Here is a 22323-nt window from a genome sequence, read left to right as displayed (position 1 = left end):
AAACTGGAAAGGAAAATTTGCACCGACTCGTCATACAAGATGTTCGAGATATCGGTGCAAATTATATTTCATCAACCATACCGTACATCGTTAGTTAAATTTTAAACCGACAATTTGGTTTCAAATAATCACCTGTCAGAAGCCCAAGCTTGAAATTGATGCATTGTTATTGCTTTGATTATTTGTAGGTATCAATATTACAGTAGGCGTTTCTAAAATATAACAAAGTAGGTACATAATGTGTATAAAATAAAGAAAGAACTTCGAAGAAGGCACCTACTAAACATGTAAAATAAAACAAATAATTTTTCTCATTTTATTGTCGTGTAAGTCTCTTTTGGTTATTATAATTTTGTTTTTAATAGAAAATACATCTCCATCACAATAAATAGTAAATAAAGTACTACACACATTAGTGACATTCTACCGTTTTAGAATAATTATTGAGAATTCTACATAAAAAAAAGTTAATATATTGTATTTAATAACAATTAAAAGTCGCCTTGTAGTAAGTAACAAGCCTCGTATTTTTAATTAATTGACATATCAAGCAAAACATATGCTGTGATACAAAATAAATAGTTTACCATACCTAGAGTATTTTGATAGAAGTAATCGTAAAAAATACTTAAAAATTAATATTAGCTCTTTGGCTTAAACTTACATCTTAAAAGGTCATTTGAAGCTTTATAATATTTACAAGTCAAGGTAATACCTATGCAATAATTTTCACCACACCAGGGGCCCATTTCTCGAACGGTATCAGACTAATATTATTAGCCCACGAACTGTCAAATCGTATGGGTTACCATGGCAGCACACTAATAATATTAGACTAATACCGTTCGAGAAATGGGCCCCAGCTGGTACAGGCTCTCTTGATTGTTCAAAAACTGATGACAAAGTTGCATTTTATCCACATGTGGGGCAAAGTAATGGTGCAAATTTTGAGTTGTTTCCTTATGTTTGCTCATAGAATTGACTTTTAAATGATGATTTTGAATGATACCTAAATATTTAATGACGTTCACTTGGACTTGATTCAGTTTGATATCTTACAGTTAATATTTTCTTCAGGTTGGTATGGTGAAAAATTTTGTGTTTCACTCGGGGGCAAAATTTGTTTAACCCTCGTGCTTTGAAACCCTCGCAACGCTTAAGATTCTATTTTTCGAACCACTCGCTACGCTAGAGGTTCAATTTTGGAATCTTTCGCTTGCTATATCAATACTCACGAGCGGTTAAAACAAATAACTAATGCATGTTATGGACATTTTTAGTGCACATTGTAAATGAAAGCGCTTGTATTATTAAATACATGACAAATACAAAATCGTAAAATCTAATATTGGGATTTTAGTTAGCTAAATTGGCACAATTTCTCGCTGCCGCTGCGCTTTAATTTACGTCAAAAAGGCTGAATAAGGGCTAACGCGTATGAATTCTAGTGTAGATGGTGGTCTTTTCCATAGTTCGAAATGTCAAATGACACTTGTCACTTCAATGACTGACAGTTGTTCTTTTAGTCTTTTGGACCACCATCAACAGAGGCGCCAACTGGTGAGCAAAAAAACGATAACCCTCATTAGAAGCAACAAAGCAAACAAACACTCTCAATACCGAAAGTTACTACTTTTGGTAAAGTTAGAATTTCAAAGGTTTCCGAATGTTGCTAAAGAGTTGTTTATAATTTATAACATTATTAGGACACCTTAAAAATATAAATACCTACTTACTTATATACAGAAGACACAAAAATGTTTTCATTTCACCGTGTTATCCAATTCATTCTGACAGTTAACACTATAATAATCAACACAAACTCACATAAACACAGCCAAGTTCTTACATTTTATTTTGAGACCCCTCATTAAACATCAGTCGGATTATTCGGAACGACGGTGTTGGCATCATAAATGCCGTTGCTGGCGTTGTTGAACTTTCGATCTCCAGTGACGATCTGGTGAAGCTGATTCTCGAAGACATGGTCTCCGTCTACCATCATCTTTTTGATCAGACTCCGAACTAAGATGATGAGGTATAACTGGAGACCTGGAACAATTATTTCGAAGTGAGATATTGGAGTTAAACCTATCTGTAGGATAAGGGATCATTTTTTTGGGGGCAGGTAAGGTTGTAGGTATTAATATAGTGTTTCTATCAGACCTGATGCTAGTATTTTTAACCGACTTCAAGATTTCAAAAGGAGGAGTTATCAATTCGCCCTAACAGCATTTATACGTCATAATGACGTCAGCGACGTCTTTATGACGTCATTATTACATCATTATGACGTCGCTGACGTCACTTTGCTACCTGGGCGGTTGTATGTTTTTTTTTATGTTTGCCATAACTCTCATTTCTTGACCGATTTTGAAAATTCTTTTTTTGATTGTAAGTATATACATACAGATTGGTCCCGTTTTTGTCAAAACGCAGTTCTGATGATGGGATCTATGAGGAATCGAGGGAACTCCTCAAATGTTAAAGGCTTACATATAGTGATTTTAGTATTTTCATCAACAAATCAAGCACTTACATTTAAAAAAGTGACATTTGATGAAGTGGAACTGCTGATGATGATCAGAATGGAACTCTTCAATGACGCATAGTTTACGTTTGGCGATTTGTCCTCTTCTTTATGTTTGTTAAGCAACTTAAGTTTTTAAGACATATTTTTTCTGATGATGAGACCCATGAGGAACCGAGGGAACTCCTCAAATGTGAAAGGCATACATATTGTGATTTTTGTATTTTCATCAACAAATCCAGCATTTACATTTAAAAAAGTGACATTTGATGAAGTGGAACCGCTGATGATGATCAGAATGGAACTCTTCAATGACACATAGTTCACGTTTGGCGATTTGTTCTCTTCCTTATGGACCCAGACCCAAACTTGGACCCGGACTCGGACCCGGACCCGGGTCTGGACATGGACCCCAACTCGGATCCGGACCCGGACCGAACTCTGACCCAAACTTGGACCCGGACAGCCGGACACGGACCCGGAATCGGATCCGGACCCAGACCCGGACCCGGAAATGCTACTAGAAAAGTGGGTTAGGTTAGGTTAGAACTGTGACCCTTACAGAAACGATATGCTATCAGAAAAGTAGGTTAGGTTAGGTTAGAACTGCGACCCTTACAAAAACGAAATGCTACTAGAAAAGTGGGTGGTTTTACCTCCTTTTCTACATTATTAGGCAATATTATAATAATTAGGCAATTAGGCAAAATTAGGCAAAAGATGGATTAGGATAATTAGGCAAAATATGCTGTCTTTTTCATTTCATTGTCTGGAATGGAATCTAAGAGTGCACCATCAACAATAAGTAAACTTTCAGCGGCATCCCCCATTGAAGTCGGTTTTTTTTTCTTAAAAATTATTTATTTTAAATGTATTTTAATCTGTAATGTTATTTCTGTATTTTATGAGTTTACTTTTTTAAATATTAAGTAAGTAAGTAAGTAAGTAAATATTCTTTATTGCACCAAATTTTTACATTTTACATACATGTAAAACTACAAAGAATTTTTTAAAGAAGAAATAGAACCAGGTAACAACAGGCGGTCTTATCGCTACAAAGCGATACAAAAGCGAAATCCCGTAAGTTTGTCTATCTGACCTAGTTATAGTTTTCCACTCTTCTACTCGAAGCCGGTAAGCTGGAAAAGATCCCTTATAGGGATAAGTTCGCCTTTGTACTTCCATTACTGTAATTTATTTTTGTAAATCTGTGTTGTGTACAGTAAAGTGATTACTACTACTACTACTACTGATGAGGAAGGGGATTTAAGTGAAAATTGACTAAGATTGTTGCGAGTTTGGAGAAATTGAAGTTGTATTCTCACCAGCGTCAAAAGATATTTGGGGCTGTGTATGAAACAAACACAAAACATTGACAGCACAGATAATAATTGATATAACCTTATGAACACTGTCCGCTTGCGGATTTTTATCAAAGATGACCTCAACTGTAGTGGTCACACAATGTCGTGTCACGCCGCTATTTAATGCTTTATATCACTCGCAAAGTGGGTGTCCAGGACGTACATTTATTAATGTAATTCTATGCTTAAATAATTGTTTATATTTTACATCATATAACTAAATTATGGTACTAAGGGTCGGTTGCACCAAATTGTTTGTCATCGTTAAAGAGTTCGCTAAATTGTATTGTATGGAAAGTTTCATAGTAAACCGCCGCGGCGCGCCGGGTGACGTTAATCAGTCTGGCAACTGCGGATGGTACAACTGGCACTAATTAATATTATTACTTATAACAATATATTTATCTGTATCATACACAACTCGATACTCATATAATTGATTGGACCTCAGGATTGGACATATTAAAAGGGTAGCAACTATTCTCCATTGAAATTAAATTGTATTAAAATCAATAATTGTACCTATAACCTTAACCTTAACTAATTAATCTTATTTTAATTTAATTTATTTATTTATATTATAACTCGCACAAGCCCGAGATCGAGAGCGAGACGTTCTCGATGGCCAGCCGCATCCATATCTCCGACGCGTCCAGCAGCTGATCAAGCACCGACGCCAAAGTCACAATGTCTCGAAGTAGGCACCTTATAACTGATAACTCACGCAAGCATGCCGCGAACGTGAGCGAGACGGTCTCGATGGCTAGCCACATCCACGTCTCCGACGCGTCCAGCAGTTTCGTCAGCACCGACGCCACCATCGACGGTGAAGTGGTAGAATAAGTATCTTATAACTCACACAAGCCCGCGAACGTGAGCGAGACGGTCTCGATGGCCAGCCGTATCCACATCTTTGACGCGTCCAGCAATTGGGTCAGCACCGACGCCACCATCAACGATGAAGTAGTAGAATCTTATAACTCACACAAGCCCGAGATCGTGAATTCGTGAGCGAGACGGTCTCGATGGCCAGCCGCATCGGAGATGTGGATCTCCGACGCGTCTAGCAGTTTCGTCAGCACCGACGCCACCATCGACGCTGAAGTAGTAGAATAAGTATCTTATAACTCACACAAGCCCGCAAACGTGAGCGAGACGGTCTCGATGACCAGCCGCATCCACATCTCCGACGCGTCCAGCAGCTGGATCAGCACCGACGCCACCGTCGACACGATGGCGAAGTAGTAGAATATCTTCACGAACAGAAGCTTTTTCTGGAAAAAATACGTAACATTATTTTAACTGGATACCTATTTGTATTAGGTATTATGTTTTTTTTTGTCGATTCAATCTTCGATTTTGGAAAAAGGGCAATGGAATGCATAGAGTTCTGCAAAATGTTTTCCCGACCTTCTTGCAACTGGAGCGTAGTCAAAATTATTTTCGTTGCCTTATTTCTGACCACTCTGTCACGCTTGTACCTATTTATGTATTCCATCAAAAAATAATGTGTTTCTAGCTGTAGATAACAAAGAAGATTTACATAAGAAACCGGCCAAGTGCGAGTCGGACTCGCGCACCGAGGGTTCCGTACTTTTTAGTATTTGTTGTTATAGCGGCAAAAGAAATCCATCATCTGTGAAAATTTTAACTGTCTAGCTATCACGGTTCATGAGATACAGCCTGGTGACAGACGGACAGTGACGGACAGACGGCCAAACGGACAGACGGACAGACGGACAGCGGAGTCTTAGTAATAGGGTCCCGTTTTTACCCTTTGGGTACGGAACCCTAAAAAATTCAAAAAAAATCACAAAAAGCTACACCGTCACATTTTTTGGGGACAAAAAACAAGACAACGAAAAATTTTGACCCACTTCTTACGTTGAGACAAAGATAGATATAACTCCGTAATAGATGGATACAGTCTAAGAAAAAAACGTGCCTCGAAAATCACGAAAATTTGATTCTCGATCAGATGTCGCCTTCTCTCGTATAGAGGGCGTTGACGGTTTCGTTTGTTATTTAACAATTTTAACGCATATCAGTGAAAGAACATGGGTCAAAATAATAAAAATAATTAATGCAAATAAATAAAATCATTTATATGGATAAATATGGATTTAAATACATTTTGTCATATTTTTATAAATCTTCATTTTTAGTTTTAAAGTGTGTCGATAGATGGCAGTGAATTTACTGTGGTTACAAAATTTACTATGACAGTACCGCTCTATAATATTATATCCTCTTTGGTTGAGATCAATGGCTAATTAATATTTCACGCTTATTATCTTGGTACGAGTAAGTAAGTAAACATGTAAACATCTTAATCGTTCAAGGAACATCATCTAAACGCTATTAGTAGTATAAATAAAAATTTCGAGATAGAAAGTACAATGTGTCAAGGTCTAAAAGTAAACTTAGTAAATAAATTCTGTTTATCTATTAAACAAAACAGTTCGATTACGCCATCTATTAGTAGGTATTGTACGAATTATTAAGGGAATCGAACTGGGTGGACTGGGCCCACCAAAACAAATGAAATTTTTAAATGTTTGAATAAAGATTCATAATACAATAAAAAATTAAAGGCCTTTCTATAGCCTGACTATAGAGTAACTCAAAATATAGCTTTTTAAGATCGGTAATCTCTTTACCGCCACGACTAATTTGATAACACGTAATAGTAAACCATATTAGAATGCATTCAGGTTCATATTACACCATAACCTAATGGTCACCTATTGCAGACTGTGGCGGTTAAAGGGCAAAGTTAATTACTTCTATGTAGTCCTGAATACTGGAAATTGCCATATTTATTTATTTTTTAACACTTTCAGTGCCATCAAGGGCCTCATTTCCACAACAAAATGAGCCCAGTGTGGGCAGTGAATGTGTTAAGACGGAATCATACCAAGTGAGTGCCGTACAGCAGAATCAGGTTGAAGAGGATTTCGAGACAGTAGATGAAGAGGCATGCCTCGGCGGGGATCATCGACAGCGAGCCGTGGTAGATGAGGTGGAGGTTGCCGGAGGCCGCGTTGATGTAGTAGCTGTACACGCCGAGCATGAACACCGAGAAGAACTGAAAAAAAAAGAGGGTACGTTTTTTTGCTACAAAATTTTTTTTTCTACTCGTCGACTGTAATAGTTGAATTAAGATTTCGTACATACCAAAATGGAACTGGGTATTTTTAATGTATGAGCTCTACTCAACGGTTTAGTCAACTATAATGAAATTGACCAATCACAGCTCGCCGAAATTGAGAAAAAACTTTTTAAAAATTTAATTTAATTTAGCAAGGAGCAAGTACCAGGGCCTCATGAGAAGCTGCTGTTGCCGACCAACCCGCCGGGACCCGGGTGCATACGTGTATGAAGGTATCGCTGCTGCTCGCGTATCTTAGATGTATACTTTTGCTTTGTTTAATACCTATATGATTCTACTAGTTTAAAGTATTATTTTTGTTGCCTCGTAGAAAAAGTATTGTATACAGTAGTGATATAATCAAGCTTTTCAATCTCGTACCCAATAAGGCCACTCAGCAAGCTTCGTGGCCTTATCACGGTACTCGACTGAAAAGCTTTCCATTATATCACGATTGTATGAAATACTATTTTGATACTAGTTTTTGACGCCGACAGTACTTTTATTTTAACACTTAGCTTTAAGCTTTTTTTAGCTTACTGGCAGGCGCGGCTTCCTCTAAGGAGCGCTTGTGCAGTGCACTCCCATAAATAATCATAATGAAATTATAGTGCCTAATTAATATATTACTCTTTAAGATCTATCGTACAAAAGTAAAATACCAATTAAATAATTACCTTTATTCATTATAAGTTTATAGACGGTCTATACTACTCGGCCTACTCCTATAATTTCATAGGAATCATAGGTAACGCGCGAAGCGGAGCGCTTTGGATTGCGCTCCTATGAAAAAGATTTAGTACATAAAATCAATAGGAAATTCAATGAGAGCGAAAGAGAAGTTTCGCTACAGTTCCGCACGTGAAACAGAAGATTTTCTATGAAGAAAGAGGTAAAATTGGAGCGGCGCTCCGTAGCCCGTTTGACCTTGCGCCCTCTCGTCGAATGCGCGCGCATTGTGTGCGCCATATTGTCACTTGTTTGTAAACAGACCTTAGTTAGTAGTCCATTTTAAAGTACGCGCGTGAATGGAATTTTGGCATTTTTTTATTATAAATAATTAACCAAGAGTTTAAGCAGTAAGTGCACATAATTTGTTTGTTGTGAGGTATTTAAAATGAATGAATTTAACGGGAGAATGTGAAAAAAGTTTACAAAATCGACTCGAGTTCAATATAAAAGGAAAACCTTGAACTTTCGTAACAATGTTCGTCAAAAACAAAAACTTATATGTCATTAAATAAGATCAATATGCAAAAACACCGTGGTTGTGTTATGTCGCTGTGATAAAAGTAACTAGGTGTTTTAGTTTATCGTGTTACCTACCTAAGTACATATGTCTTGTTTGGAGCGGGCGCGGGCGGGCCGGGCGACGGCTGTGCGGTGAGTTTGCTTGGACCGAAACCGATGTGTTAACAATTTAGCACATATTTCCATAAAATTTTAAAACAACATTCACAACCTAGAATCCATTTGTAAAATGAACTGCAGTTAGCGTCTATCGGTCGTCAAGATATTCGTAATAGCGAAATTCTATAAGAGAGTTCAATGACCGTATTTTGTGTCGGTTAATTGAATGTGTAGTTTTTTACTGTGATAGTGAACACCCATAATATAGAATCACCAGCCGCCGCTGCTTACTGGCTCATCGAGGCGAATCTAACAGCCAAAATTCAACGAGGTTTCGCCACCTTCGTTCTCCATCATCCGATCAGCTAAATGTCATCATTGGTCTTTATATGTTATTGATATTCATTATTCTCGGTGGCCGATGCTATTCGAAGCTCAGTTGGTAGAGCTGCGGGCGTAGCGACGTCGACTCTCGCCCGAGGCAATGAATTTTTGTAGCAGACGTTTCTATGTTTATTACATTTTTTATATGTTGTTGTTGTTGTTGTTGTTGTCCTATGGCACCCCAGAGGTGCAAAGGGCCTTCACAAGCTCGCGCCACGCCTTCCTATCTTCGCGACCCTTCTGGCCTCGCTCCAGCTCAACCCGACCGCTCGATAGCTCACTCATTACGGACCGCTGCCAAGAGTGATTTTTTATATACCTAAACGTATGCCTTTCATGTTTTGATTGAGATGAGGAAATTACTCAAATTGTTGAAGTCAATACTTGCTCAAAAAATCTTGACCTTTCGTATGCTACTGTAAAATTTTGGCTGTTCAAAACATAGGTATCTAAACTTAATGTTACCATGCTTAAGTTGAATGTAGGGATGCACTGATCAGTGCTAAAGCATACCAAAGGTTAAACGGTTTCAGTAAGATGTGGTGTGTGGGTCCACGTCAGTTATTTATAACTAGAATTAAACATAATCTACTGTCTCTGTGTCCACATAAATCACAATTTTAACCACAGACTCGCTAATCTGCCCAGGCGTGTAAACGAGCAAGTTCAATGCAGTTTCCGCTGATAACGTGATAAATAGACGGGATGTTGGCACTGTTCATCATAATGTCCAGTTGGACCTTGAATTATTCACTGTACCTACCAATTTTACTTAAAATTGCTATAATTCTTGTAATTTGCAAGTTCATCCGACACTTTGTTATGTTTGACGAAATGGTTTGACCTCTGACTAATATTTTAGTGTTATTTGCTTGACGTTAGTTACTAGTAACACCACATTACTGTAGAAGCCTACAGAAAAGTATTTCTACAACAGGATCTTTTGATCGCGATTTCGGGGTTGCACCCACTTGCACAGTAAATAGGTATACAAGTAATGCCTACTACATCTGCGGCCCCTAAGTGGTTAACAACTTTCACCCCCCTTTTCACCCCCTTAAGGGTTGAATTTTCAAAGAAGTATTTCTTAGGTTCAGGCTCTAAAATGCAAGGTGAATTGTAGAGCTCCACTAAGAGTAGAGATCCACTCTTAGTGGAGCTCACTTCGCTTTTAGAGCCTGGCCCTAAAAATATCCCCTATATATATATCTGCTTAATCAGACGCCAACCAATGACTTAAGAATAGTTTACATACCTATATAATATGATACACAAAAATTGCTATAAAAAATATTAACCTTTTGAACGCTTTTCCTCAAGCGTCAAGACGTGGCCTACACGCCAATATCTCGACTAGTGAATAACGAATATAAACCTTATCTGTCAGCAGGACAATTGCTTTGACAGCGTCCGCCATGACCACTTTAGTGGTCGCTGGCGTGGCAGGCACGACAGCACACGACCTATTTAGTGGCTCTTGGCGTCCAAAAGGTTACCAATATAAAAGTGTACTCACGAAATTGAGGTATCCAAACGTCAACACCCCCCTCCTTAGCGGCATGCAGAAGCAGCACCGCCCCAACTCAGGGAAGTCACAATACATCGTGTAAGTATACTAAGTATACAGATCACAGAACGGTCCGAACGCGACGTGCGGATGGAGGCGACTGTCAATGGGCACTTATCTAATGTGCTCGGACGCTGGCTGCAGATTGCACACTTCCGTAGACACCAGCCTTTATATCTAAAGTAGAGACGAGTAAAAAGAATGATAGGAAACACACTCAAAAATATAAAATTGATAGATTTAGTTGCTGAAATTGTACACCTTTTGATACGTAACAAGTACTGGTTTCTATTAGCACGTCTTCTCATCTTGCCGTTTTACAGATAATTTTTTTGAAAACAGACTTACTAAATTAGTAATGATTTTTTTTCTGATGGACGTTTAGGTAAACGCGCGTAAAGCACTGATTTTGTCGCTCTTATTTGTAAATTTTATAAAGTTTGGACGGCTAAAAATGGTAATTTTGTATTACACATATTCTGTACTCCATCTTTTACAGGCTACATTTTTATTATTATGACTTTGAAGTAGTGTAAATGAAAGATAGACGAAATCAATTTTCTCCAGAAATTACTTCAAAACAAGTGACAATTTTTCTGAAAATCGACTAAATTTCAACGTAATTTTGATACTTAAAAATTTGTATAATTTATCACCATAATTTTTTGACAAATAAACTTAAAAATTAACTCTGACGTTTGGTGCGTGAGCTTGTGCCTGAAATTCTCGTAGAAAACTGCACTTGCTATGGAAAACGGTAATGTCTCTCAAACTTAGGTATAACCCCACTTACCTCTATTAAATTACAGAATTTATTTAACATCTCATTTTTCCAGTGCGCTGACATTGTTCAATTCGCCACAAAAAAAAACACCGACAAGAGCACCATCATCTTCTTGTACTTATCAAAGTTAAAGTCATATTAACTTTTTTTTTGTGTCTCACTACTGGGTAAATTGATTTCCACGACTCCCGGTTTAGTACTTTCTCAACCCAGTTGTTAAGGAACGTGTCCAGGTCATTCCGCCATCTCCGGCCGTCTGGGCCTGCCCCACCAACGCCTTCTACCGGCATCGACTTTGTGTCTATGCTAGCCTACATACCTATCCGGATGCATGCGGTAAATATGACCGACTCAATAACATTTTACTTAGTAATTTTCATTTTTTTTTCTTAGCCTATTTGAGTGTCCCACTGCTGGGGAAAGGCTTCTTCCGGCCAGTTGTTAAGGAAGGCGTCAGAGTCGTCGCGCCATCTCCGTCAATTTTCTTAACTTTCTTTAAAAGTATTTTTATAAATGCTCTAAATTAGAGGGCTAAATGTGGCGCCATCTATCACAATGATAAGGAACACGAGAGCTCGAGGGAGAGGGAGAGGAGTGTTGGGGTCGGCAACGCGCATGTAACTCCTCTGGAGTTGCAGGCGTACAGTGGCTACGGAGACTGCTTAACATCAGGCGGGCCGTATGCTTGTTTGCCACCGACGTAGTATTAAAAAAAAACACCGTTTCGTACGAAGATTAACAGTATTTATTAACAAATTGGTCCCTGCTAAAGCTTTAACGTATGAACACAATGGTGATTAACTTATGAACGCGATCCAAACTGGTCTCTATTAGTTAATTCATACATTTTACTTTAAGTTACATTACTAATGACTGAGTTATCAGGAAATGCGGGCGGGGAATATCAGTTATATTTATGTAAACATGTTTTGTTTATCCCATTTGCGAAATTATCGTTAGTTGGAAACGACAACAAAACGGATTTTTATGTAAATAAATAACAATGTTATCTCGTGAGCGACTTTGACCAATGTGTCATCATCATCATTTAACGTTTAACCCGAGCCAGAGGCCCATTTTACTGGTGACAGACGTGACAGTAGGTTACGTATATTGTAGCTACCTACAATCCTAAAAACTTATCTACGTTCCCGGAGACGTTTAATCTTATAGCGATCTTAAACCATGAAAGGTAATTTTTTTGGCATTTTGTAAGCTCCTCCTCCTTGCTTCGTTCTCCTCAGTGCTGAGGGTCGTGACCTCCTACGTGGAGCACATGATTCCGGATTGCAGATTTCCAGGCATTTCGATCTCTTGCGACTTCTAAGGCATCACGGACCTTGATGGATAGCGATTTGCTAACCTGGTCGGACCACCGCGTGACCATTAGTTTTTCCAGGTTGTCTCCAGTCTTCCTGGCTATGTCTAGTCTATTTTGTAAGCTAAACGTCCCTAATGCTCGACATGCTCAGCAGTTATTAACTAGTTTTGTTTTTTTATGCGCGACCGCAGAAAAAAAACAAAACTAACACAGATACAAAAATTATACAAGTACCAGCTTTTGCCCGCGACTTCGTCTGCGTGGAATTAGTTCCAGCAGTTAGAGAAAGCAAAGATAGATATAACTCCGTAATAGATGGATACAGTCTAAGGAAAAAACGTGCCTCGAAAATCAAGAAAATTTGATTCTCGTCCAGAGGGCGCTACTAGTTTTGGCCTACAGTCGTATAGATGGCGTTGACGGTTTCGTTTGTTATTTAACAATTTTAACGCATATCAGTGAAAGAACATGGGTCAAAATCATAAAAATAATTAATGCAAATAAAATAAAACATTTATCTATATTTAAATACATTCTATCGTATTTTTATAAATCTTCATTTTTAGTTTTAAAGTGTGTCGACAGATGGCAGTGAATTTACTGGGGTTACAAAATTTACTATGAAAGTACCGCTCTAGTATAAGTTACTCTATGGAGTAAGTATAGCGCCTGGATAAAATTTAATGGCAATCATTTTGAGCATAATATGCTTAATTGCTAACACCAATTAATAGGCAATTCATAATTTTTCTCATTACCACCCCTCTGACTTCCGACATAAAAACCATCCTAATATGTCCTTCCCCGGGACTTAAACTATCTCTATGCCAAATTTAAACTAAATCCGTTCAGCGGTTTAAGCTTGAAGAGGTAACAGACAGACAGAAAGAAGACAGGCAGAAAGACACACTTTCACATTTATAATATTAGTACCTATAGTGGATTTATATTTTTTACTTATGATAAATTCTACTGATAATGTACCTATAAATACTAAACTCTGTTATATGAAATACTGTGATATATTTTCTACTTTTTACATTATTTTACTTTGAAAACACGAGTAGGTTTATTTTTTCACACTACGTCAATAATCACGTCCAAATGGGATATTAAAAAACCGCCCAATAGTAAATAGTAAACTTAACTAATAGCACGCCGCCTGCACGCCGCTAATTCGAGGTACAATTGCGGCAATATTCATGTCACGAAACAAAATACAGCTGGCTGTAACTTCTTGAAAGTTAGCCGAACTATACATAGCAGCTTAAGTACGAGTAGCTCGTAGCACGATCCTGGACTTCTATATCAATGGAATATAATGTTTTTACTGCAAAATGGAGAACAAGGAGCATAGCCAAGATGCCCATCGTTTGCGCTACGACGACAAAACTATCTGTCTCCCTCAGCGCACTAATATGTAAGAGCGATAGAGAGACAAAAAGCGTTAAGTTGTCGTAGAGCAAACAATTGTCATCTTGGCTAGGCCCTCAGGTTTCAGCATACCTTGCAGCCATCTCAATAACTTATTTGACGTCACTTTAAAATTTAGCGCCCTATTAGGCCCATAACAGTTTTCCGCCCCAAATCGGCCTCGCGCAGCCCGCCGCTCTAGGCCTATTTTAAATGCGTAAATATGACGTCACACGACATTTGCCAGCTGCATGGTGTCCCAGCAGACCTCGTCGTCAGGCTCGCGAGGCCGCGGGCCCCGTTCCTTCTCCTCCATCGCCAGGTACGAGCTCCGCACGATCAGAAGCGAGTACACGTTAGTTGCTGAAACAAACAATAACACTGGTTTATTTTAAATCTTCTCGGAAGTGTTATTTTGTTTAAATAGACATAGAAAGAATCTCGAAACTCGTTGGCTAATTTACAAACTAATTAACACCTGCCGCCATTAAACCGCCTGCTTAGTACCTAATATGGATAATTATGATGATGTCGTAAGAACTGGCGTTTTCTTTAGTAAGATTCCTATCATATTTGTTTACTACACGGAAAACTTTTAAAGAATATAATGCTTGACTTGACAGATAAAGTAAGTGACTCTACCTACAAAATATTCTACAATACCTTCTTATTTGTTTCTTATATACAGGGCGATCGATCCAAATGGGTCAGTATAGAGAAGTCAGAAACTATGAGAAATAGCGAAATCTGTTCAGGAGCCATGGCGTCGATTTTAGATTTAATAATACCTTATCAAACTTATTCAAACTTTTTTTAAACTGAAGCCATATAGTTCCTAAGAAAAGATATCTCATAGTTACTGACTTCTCCCTACTGACTAATTTGGATTGATCACCCTGTATACCTATATTTACTTAACACACATTTTATAATAGCAAGACTATGACGGATCGTTAGAAGAGCTCAATCTATTACCACTTTAAACTCACCTAAAAACCGTCGCTGTTGGGAACGATCACATAACAAGGCATCTGACAATCCCACTTCTCACACATCCACTCTTCAAAGTATGGCAACACCCACAGCTCTCCAAGCACTCCTGTTTTCGTCGGACAATTCTCGTGCTGAACCTCCACGCACACACAGTCGTCGAGAAGATTATATTTATCTTCCAATATTCTTAAATATTCAAGGAGATGTTTAATGAGACTGCTTCTAATAGTTTTGGGAAAGTTTGATTGCAGTCCGAGTATTGCTTCTGTGGTGTTCTGGAGTATAAGCAGATGCCTGTGAACCCCTGCCCCTACTAATGCCTTAATAATTGTACTAGCGGCTAAGTATTGCAAGGACTGCATACTCATAGTGTGGAGTTATGATGGCTCCTTCAAGTACTACATATTTCGAAAAATGGGGCTAATTAACCCTTACAGTTTAAAATATTTTTTTAGACGCAACTTATAACCTCTACAATATTTTTCAAGTTGCAGCAACCAACAGAACTGCACTCGAAAAATTCTAAACGCAAACTAAGTAGGAAGCTAATGCACATCCATTTATAAACTAAATGCTAATAATAGCTGCGTTAGATACAAATGGTTACATTTTGTTAGTAGGGGGTATGGGTATGGCCATAAGAACAGATGTCGCTATCTGTCATAGTTTCTGACTTCTCCCTACTGACCCATTAAGGGTAAGGGTAAGGGCAGCATGGAATGGGCACAGGGAACCAAACGCGTCTATCACGCTATGACTGCAGGGTACTAACAGTAACAATTAAATGACCATCAGTAGTTTGTTGTAAGGTTGCTATTTAACTGCTATTTAACAGTATGGACGATACTACGGTACGAGATACGAGTATGATATTATTAGTGATCGGTAACAAAGTTTTAATTTCATGGCAGCGTGGTCGAGTTAAAGTAAAGGAAAGTAACAATTCGAAAGGAGACGGTCAATTAACCTGAAAATGAGCTAACTTAAGGTTTTAAGGCCCCTCCAGGGCCCATATTTTTTTCCCACCCTGTATAATTTAATTTCTTACCTATCCACAGCAGGTAGACGGACTGCAGCCAATGGCGTTGGTAAATGAAACCGAAGGCCAGGCAGATCACGTGCACCGTGATCATCACCAAGCTCCACACGAAAAAGTGGCGCAGGTAGTCTGGCTTCCTCTAAAAACATCAACATTATAGGTATGTTATAGGTTCTTGTAAAGATTATTGGCTTTCTTCACTTCATAAGAATCTAGTTGATAATAAATTAAATAAAACTGGCCAAGAGCATGTCGGGCCATGCTCAGTGTAGGGTTCCGTAGTTACCCTTCCGTCACAAATAGGCTAATAGGGGAAGGTTGCTATCATTGGACCGGCGCTTCATGCGTGTTAAGTTGGGTAAATGGATAGTTATTTATTTAGCGTAAATGTTTTGCCTTCATTCAAAGGTTAGATGGTAGGCGCATTTGTAAAAACTACAACTAGAGTGTTTAGGTAACCGGGATGTGATGCAACCGGGAAGTCGATATGCTAAGAAGGGGTTTAGAAATCTTACCCCTATAATAACGGAACAACATTACTTATTTACCTTATGCGCACCAATCAACAACATGACACTTAACACGACGTAAACCACGTTAATGATGATGTTTAGAGTAATGATCATGTAGGCCCGAGCCACGATGATGTTAGGACTGATTTCGATAGCCATGCTAGCCATGATGTTGATGTTGTAGCCTATAGTCACCAGAAATACGAACTGGAACAATATAAAGCCAATTAATTGGTTAACACCTCCGCTGCGGCAATTAGTGTAACTTGTAATTAAGCATACTTTGCATGGGATTTTTCGACTCCTTTCCGCAGTGAACGTGTGAAGAGAGAATAGATAAGTAGGTATAATTAGGCAACTTTTAGCCTAAACAGGTCAATTTTTGTGCACATTTTAGTGGTGGTAGTAATCCGCCTGATAATATAATAGTTTTTGTTTTTAAATAATTCTAAATATTGCTCGTGTGAAAATGTAGGCGTTTATTACATAGTTTTTTTTATATGAAATAGGAGGCAAACGAGCAGACGGATCACCTGATGGTAAGCGATTACCGCCGCCCATGGACACCCGCAACACCAGAGGGGTTATAAGTGCGTTGCCGGCCTTTAAGATGGGAATACGCTCTTTTCTTAGTACATGTAATTGTAAACCAATAAAACAATAGAAGACGATTGCGAGTAGGTATATAGGTACTCGTAATCGTCTCTAATTTTGTTAAATGTTAAATTAACAATAATATAGGTATATTGATTGTGTTAATTGTGTAAGGTTTAATTCTGGAAATATTTTTCTAAAATTAAACCTAGTTCGGTTTATTTTGAAAATCTTCGTAATTGTTGCAGTCGTAGAATATCCAGATATATTTCTAGATATTGTTGGTAGGTAGACTATATTACCCATGTAAGTACTTATGGGATAATGCTGTTAGTAAGTATAAGTATTTGCGCTGAAATTCTGCAGTGCGCTATAAAACAACTCTATATCTATACAAATAAATTAGCACTAAACTTACAATAGACCAATAGCCAACAAAAGCTACTCCGATCCTCAGAGGAATACAAAAACAACACTTGTGAAACACAGGCAATTTGTTTAGAATTCCCATTTTTTTTTTCAAACGTTCTTTCTGTTTCTGCCAAAAAATTTGCTTCAAGCGCACAAGTTTCACTACAATCTAATTGTGATACTATTGTATGCTTAATGATTCCTTCATCGCGCCAATCTTAGGGTAAATTGCGTATTAGTGGGACTTACATAAATTATTGAGCGGTAAGGTGAGGTAAGACTATCACCGGGGTAAAGCTATCACTTGTATGGCATCCCCATACTGTTACCACAGTCTATAAAACAATACAGTCGTTCGACGAAACCGACTTGACAGGGCAATCGTGCGGGGTGCGAGGGGCGAGGGGTGTACCGCGCGCACCCGAGCTGCATACATTCGCCATTGTTAGTAGCTCGGTACACGTCAAAGTCGTCAGTCCACTGTACGCTTTTTACACTGTGCTGTTAGTCTTGCCCCGAGCAAAATAAACTATGTTAGTCTTACCTCACTTTACCTTATAAAAAAATGAATTTATGGACTAAAGTATTACCACTATATTACCACTTTCCGAACTATAGCCCCCATATACAGGGGATTTTATCTAAATAAGACAATTAGGGAAAATGATAAATTATGAAATATAGCTCCTTATTTCAGATTTTGCCTGCGACTTCGTTCGCGTGGAGTTGTGGGTAGCTTCTTTTTTTTTCAATCTGCTCTTTATCGATTCCCCATACAAACTTCCACCCTCCTTTTCACCCCCATAAAGAACGATTTCTGGGATAAAAACTAGCCTATGTCCTTCCCCGGGACTCAAACTATCTCTATAATACCTACCAAATTTCAACTATAAATTGGTTCAGCGTTTTAAGCGTGAAGAAGAGGTAACAGACAGACAGACACACTTTCGCATTTATAATATTAGTATGGATAGTATGGATTTGACATTACTTAAGAGTCACACGAACCCGCCGCAAAAAAAGCCGCCCCCATACAATTACAATCTTACACTTTTATTTTAAAACGACATGCTGAGAGCGTAACTTCGATTGTATAATAGATGCTGTATAAGAAGTGTCAACCTTCCAACCAAAAGCGATTCCAAAGAAGAGTTTGCTTTCTAGATACTTTCCTATATTTTTAACACACGTTTATTATAAGAAATAAAGTAGGTACATAGCAGCAGAAGTTGCAAAGCGGGCGAGGTGTTCAAAATGATCTTGACGCAATTTTATTGTTAAAAGAGAATAAGAGCGTGTCAAGGTAATTTTAAACACCTTGCCCGCTTAGCAACTTTCTGCTGCTGACTGTACGTCATGCACAGGTGACCTTACCCTGCGATCAATCTAGCTTTGAAAGCTTTTACAAGTACCTACTATTAGGCCAAACAACATTAGATAATTGCAACTGATTAGTTATCAAAATTGGGCAGTGATAATCCAACTTACCTATTTTTAGTTTCATGCATTCAGGATAAGCCGTTACTTCACAATATTTTGCCAATATGCTTTCCTCGTACATGAAGGTATGAGGTAGTTATCTGCACTAAAGAAGGCTTGGTTCTTTACTTCCACCATTTCACACTTTTATAAGTAGGTATGTATGTGTAATTGTTAAAATTTGATCTTCAAATATGGTGTCCATGTTCGCTAGTCCTATAGACAAAACTGCAAACTGCAAGCAATATCATATTAAACATAAGATAAGAAAAATAAAAATAACGATGGGTCTTCTTTGGTGCAGGTACCTTACATTAAGTACATAAACTAAAAGTATAGAACCGTAGATAAAGGCTACATAATTACACATACAACAAGTACAACAACATGAAGTAAAAACATGAAGAATAATTTGAGCGTAGGTATATTTTGACTTGGGTTTGGATTGTTTAATTGTAACCGACCTACTTCAGTAACTATCTAATATCTATTATCGATTTGACTAGATAACTCACAAGCATTAGGTTTGGTTTCATGCCGTTTAAATATATGAGAAAAGAGATACTGAATTAGTCAGTTCATTGGTCGGTCACTATCACCCGTCATTTTTATCGCTGATAAGAGATAAGCTTAGCTAGTTGCCGCAACGACCAAACATAAGGACCGCGATGCAAGCACGACTCACAAACGAACAAAACTAATATTTTTCTTTTTTTTTATCTATAAATTTATATCGAGAGACTTTGTCGATTGTGTGTTTGTGTGATCAAAATGGGTTACACTCTGCCTGTGATGGAAAAATGTTGTTGTTGTTTTAGTGTAAGAGTCGGTGCTTTGATTATCGGCTATTTGTCTATGGTGAGTCAAGCGTCCAGCCGATGTTTACTCCCCAGTTATATTTTGATACATCTCTCATATAGCTTGTCATTTATCGCTTTTTTAACTAATTATTAACTCTTTTTGACATAAATATTTCATTTATTGATTTACCTCTATCAAAATCGGATAAAAGCCCCTGTCGTCGTTTTAAGATTGGATCAATGGCATGGAGCGAGGATTCGAGAACATAATTTCTTCCCCCTAACTTACTAATCTCGATTCAGAAACCGGAATTAGAGTAAACTGACATAAATACATAACTACGTTAGAACCGTGTATTTTTATTCCAGGGGGGTCAATTATCAGTCGATCCTGCTGACTGCTCCTATGCTTAATATTTCAGTTCAACTCCTTGATGTCATTTGCCACGACCGCCACCGGCATCGCATGGCTCGCCAAGTTCGTGGAGTCGGAGAAGCACAATCCTAACCCTCAGCACCCCCCAGAGCAGCTGGCGGCAGGGGCCTTGGGAATCTACATCACGTGTGGGATCTACCTGGTCTTGTACTTGTATTACTTCGTCATCAGCTTACTGGTCATCGTAGGCGTGCATAGGGTTAGTATATAATTTACCGAACCCACCTAATAGCGAGCGCTTTGATTAGGCATGCGGACCTATGATTTGGTCTCAATATGATCAATATAACAGTGACACATTCGTGATAAGCGTAGGTAGTGTAGGTGAGTGTAGGTACCTATAGGTATTGAGCAAACTGTTTCTATTGCGATGACTCGGTCGGGTTTGTAAAAATACACCCCACCACTCGCACGAATATGTAACTGCGGAGCAACAACATCAACAACGACTTGTTCAGTGTACAGTCAAGTAAATATATGCATATATATGGGTGCATACAATTAAGTTACTCAAAAATATGTCCCATAGTTCTTAATTCGCTGGCATAAGACCTATGGGACATATTTTTGAGTATGATGTGTGCACCCATATTTTTACACATGACTGTATACATACTTATTCGAAATTGAAGTCTCATTTGTTTATTATATTTTTTCAGAATAAGCCCCATCTGATGACGTACTACGTGAACACAGTATTGTTCATGTTGGCCGTGGTGGCCGCGCTCATTGTCGTTACTGTCGTCTTTATGGGCGTCATCGCTGCGATACCGTTACTCTTCTCTAGTGGTAAGAAAACAATATATTGCAGTTTTAACTCCAGTACAATCGACCGATCCACTGCCAATGCACGCAAGGATGTCGAAAAAATAGAAAACAGTATATTCATAGATCGACGAGCGATCTTTTAGCTTCAGACAGCATCACCGTGGCATCATTAACCTTTCAAAAGTTACGCCCTTAATTATTACTCGGATATATTCGACAATATAAAATGGTTGCGTTCTATGATAACGTATGCCATGCTCAATGCTTCCTGTCGTAGCAAGTTTTCGCCTTTCCATTCAGCAGGTTATGGGCCCAGCACGCTTCAACTGTGCAACTCTGAAACGCATGCAAAACAGTAGATTGAAATTACTTTTTGTGACAAAATTCATGTCTGACAAAAGACTCGCGTTGGCGCCCATCAGTTTTAAAACATTTTAACTACCTACTTGTTAACTAGGTATTGAAAAACAAATGAAGTTTACCAATACGCTTTTCGCCTTCGAACTTACATAATATAAGACCATCTCATATGAATTAAATGTATACTCGTACGTAATATGTTGAGGATATTCTTTTTTTTTTCAGTAATCGTGTTCTACTGCCTCCTAGTGGTCCGGAGCGCATATCTTGAGATGGTGGAACAGAACCGACCAAAAGTGCACGAAATGCATACCATGACTACTCAACAAGCACCGCTTATGGCGTAGCTCATGGGAGTTACGAAGATTGTATTTCAGCCGACTAACTCTATGGCGTATCGCGCACGGTCTGATGATACTAGGTATTAAGCACCGCGGTCTGATGATAATAGGTATTAAGCTTAACAGAGTAAACCATAATTTCGCATTTCCGTCAGTAGAAAAAACCGGCAAATTCAAAAAATGGCGCGCACGGTAATCGTCCCATAGAAAATTCGAATTTCGCGCTTTTTACACTGACAAAGTTGTTTGACCAGCTATATCTATGTTACAAACAATAAATTACAATTACAATATACAATAAATGGGGCATTTTCTATGAAAAGGGACCTTATTGTTGATGGCGCTTACGCCGCACAGCGTCGCGCGGCATTGTATTTATATCGGAGCATCGTTTATAATGGCGTAAGCGCCATCGACAATAAGGTCCCTTTTTATAGAAAATACCACAAATTGTTTTGTGCTTCTTTTTTATTTTTTTCCTGGGTATTCTTACATAGAAGAACAAATACGAGAAACACAGTTACAAAAAGAATTAAATAAAACAAAGGCGAACTTATCACTATATGCGATCTCTTCCAGTCAACCTTTGAGGAAATGAGTAAAACAAAATAAGTAACGATGAATGTCAAACAAAAACAACTTAGAATACCAATTTGTTACGCTAGGCTTGCGTTTGGGGAACTTTGTTTAATTTAGAGCGTTCAAATATCACCATCAATCTAAAAT

General features: G+C 38.2%; 2 protein-coding genes across 2 annotated transcripts; one reads left to right on the top strand and one right to left on the bottom strand.

Annotated features, from left to right (window-relative positions):
* Window positions 1-302: 302 nt before the first annotated feature.
* On the bottom strand, window positions 303-10502 carry LOC134747999 (uncharacterized). The gene is made up of 4 exons (XM_063682696.1): window positions 10296-10502; window positions 6812-6982; window positions 5027-5168; window positions 303-2052 (listed from the first exon to the last, which is right to left on the bottom strand). The coding sequence occupies exons 1-4, from the start codon at window positions 10380-10382 to the stop codon at window positions 1871-1873; spliced, it is 582 nt and encodes a 193-aa protein (XP_063538766.1). The 5' UTR covers window positions 10383-10502; the 3' UTR covers window positions 303-1870.
* An 8990-nt stretch (window positions 10503-19492) lies between these two features.
* LOC134748001 (uncharacterized) lies at window positions 19493-21655 on the top strand. Its single transcript, XM_063682697.1, has 4 exons — window positions 19493-19750; window positions 20115-20327; window positions 20788-20917; window positions 21482-21655. Exons 1-4 carry the CDS (start codon window positions 19664-19666, stop codon window positions 21601-21603), a joined length of 552 nt encoding a protein of 183 aa, XP_063538767.1. The 5' UTR covers window positions 19493-19663; the 3' UTR covers window positions 21604-21655.
* Window positions 21656-22323: the final 668 nt, after the last annotated feature.

Source organism: Cydia strobilella, chromosome 15 (assembly GCF_947568885.1).
Source record: "Cydia strobilella chromosome 15, ilCydStro3.1, whole genome shotgun sequence".
NCBI classification, from domain to species: domain Eukaryota; kingdom Metazoa; phylum Arthropoda; class Insecta; order Lepidoptera; family Tortricidae; genus Cydia; species Cydia strobilella.
Note: the sequence above shows the minus strand (reverse complement) of the source record. Positions and strands in the feature narration are given on the sequence as shown.

Coding starts and splice junctions, on each gene's coding strand:
- LOC134747999 (XM_063682696.1), bottom strand. CDS start 10,382: ATGTATTGTGACTTCCCTGAGTTGGGGCGGTGCTGCTTCTGCATGCCG. Junction 5,169..6,811: donor TGCTGTACGGCACTCACTTG/GTATGATTCCGT, acceptor TATTTTTTCCAG/AAAAAGCTTCTGTTCGTGAA. Junction 2,053..5,026: donor GCTCACGTTTGCGGGCTTGT/GTGAGTTATAAG, acceptor TAATTGTTCCAG/GTCTCCAGTTATACCTCATC.
- LOC134748001 (XM_063682697.1), top strand. CDS start 19,664: ATGGGTTACACTCTGCCTGTGATGGAAAAATGTTGTTGTTGTTTTAGT. Junction 20,328..20,787: donor TCATCGTAGGCGTGCATAGG/GTTAGTATATAA, acceptor ATATTTTTTCAG/AATAAGCCCCATCTGATGAC. Junction 20,918..21,481: donor ACCGTTACTCTTCTCTAGTG/GTAAGAAAACAA, acceptor TTTTTTTTTCAG/TAATCGTGTTCTACTGCCTC.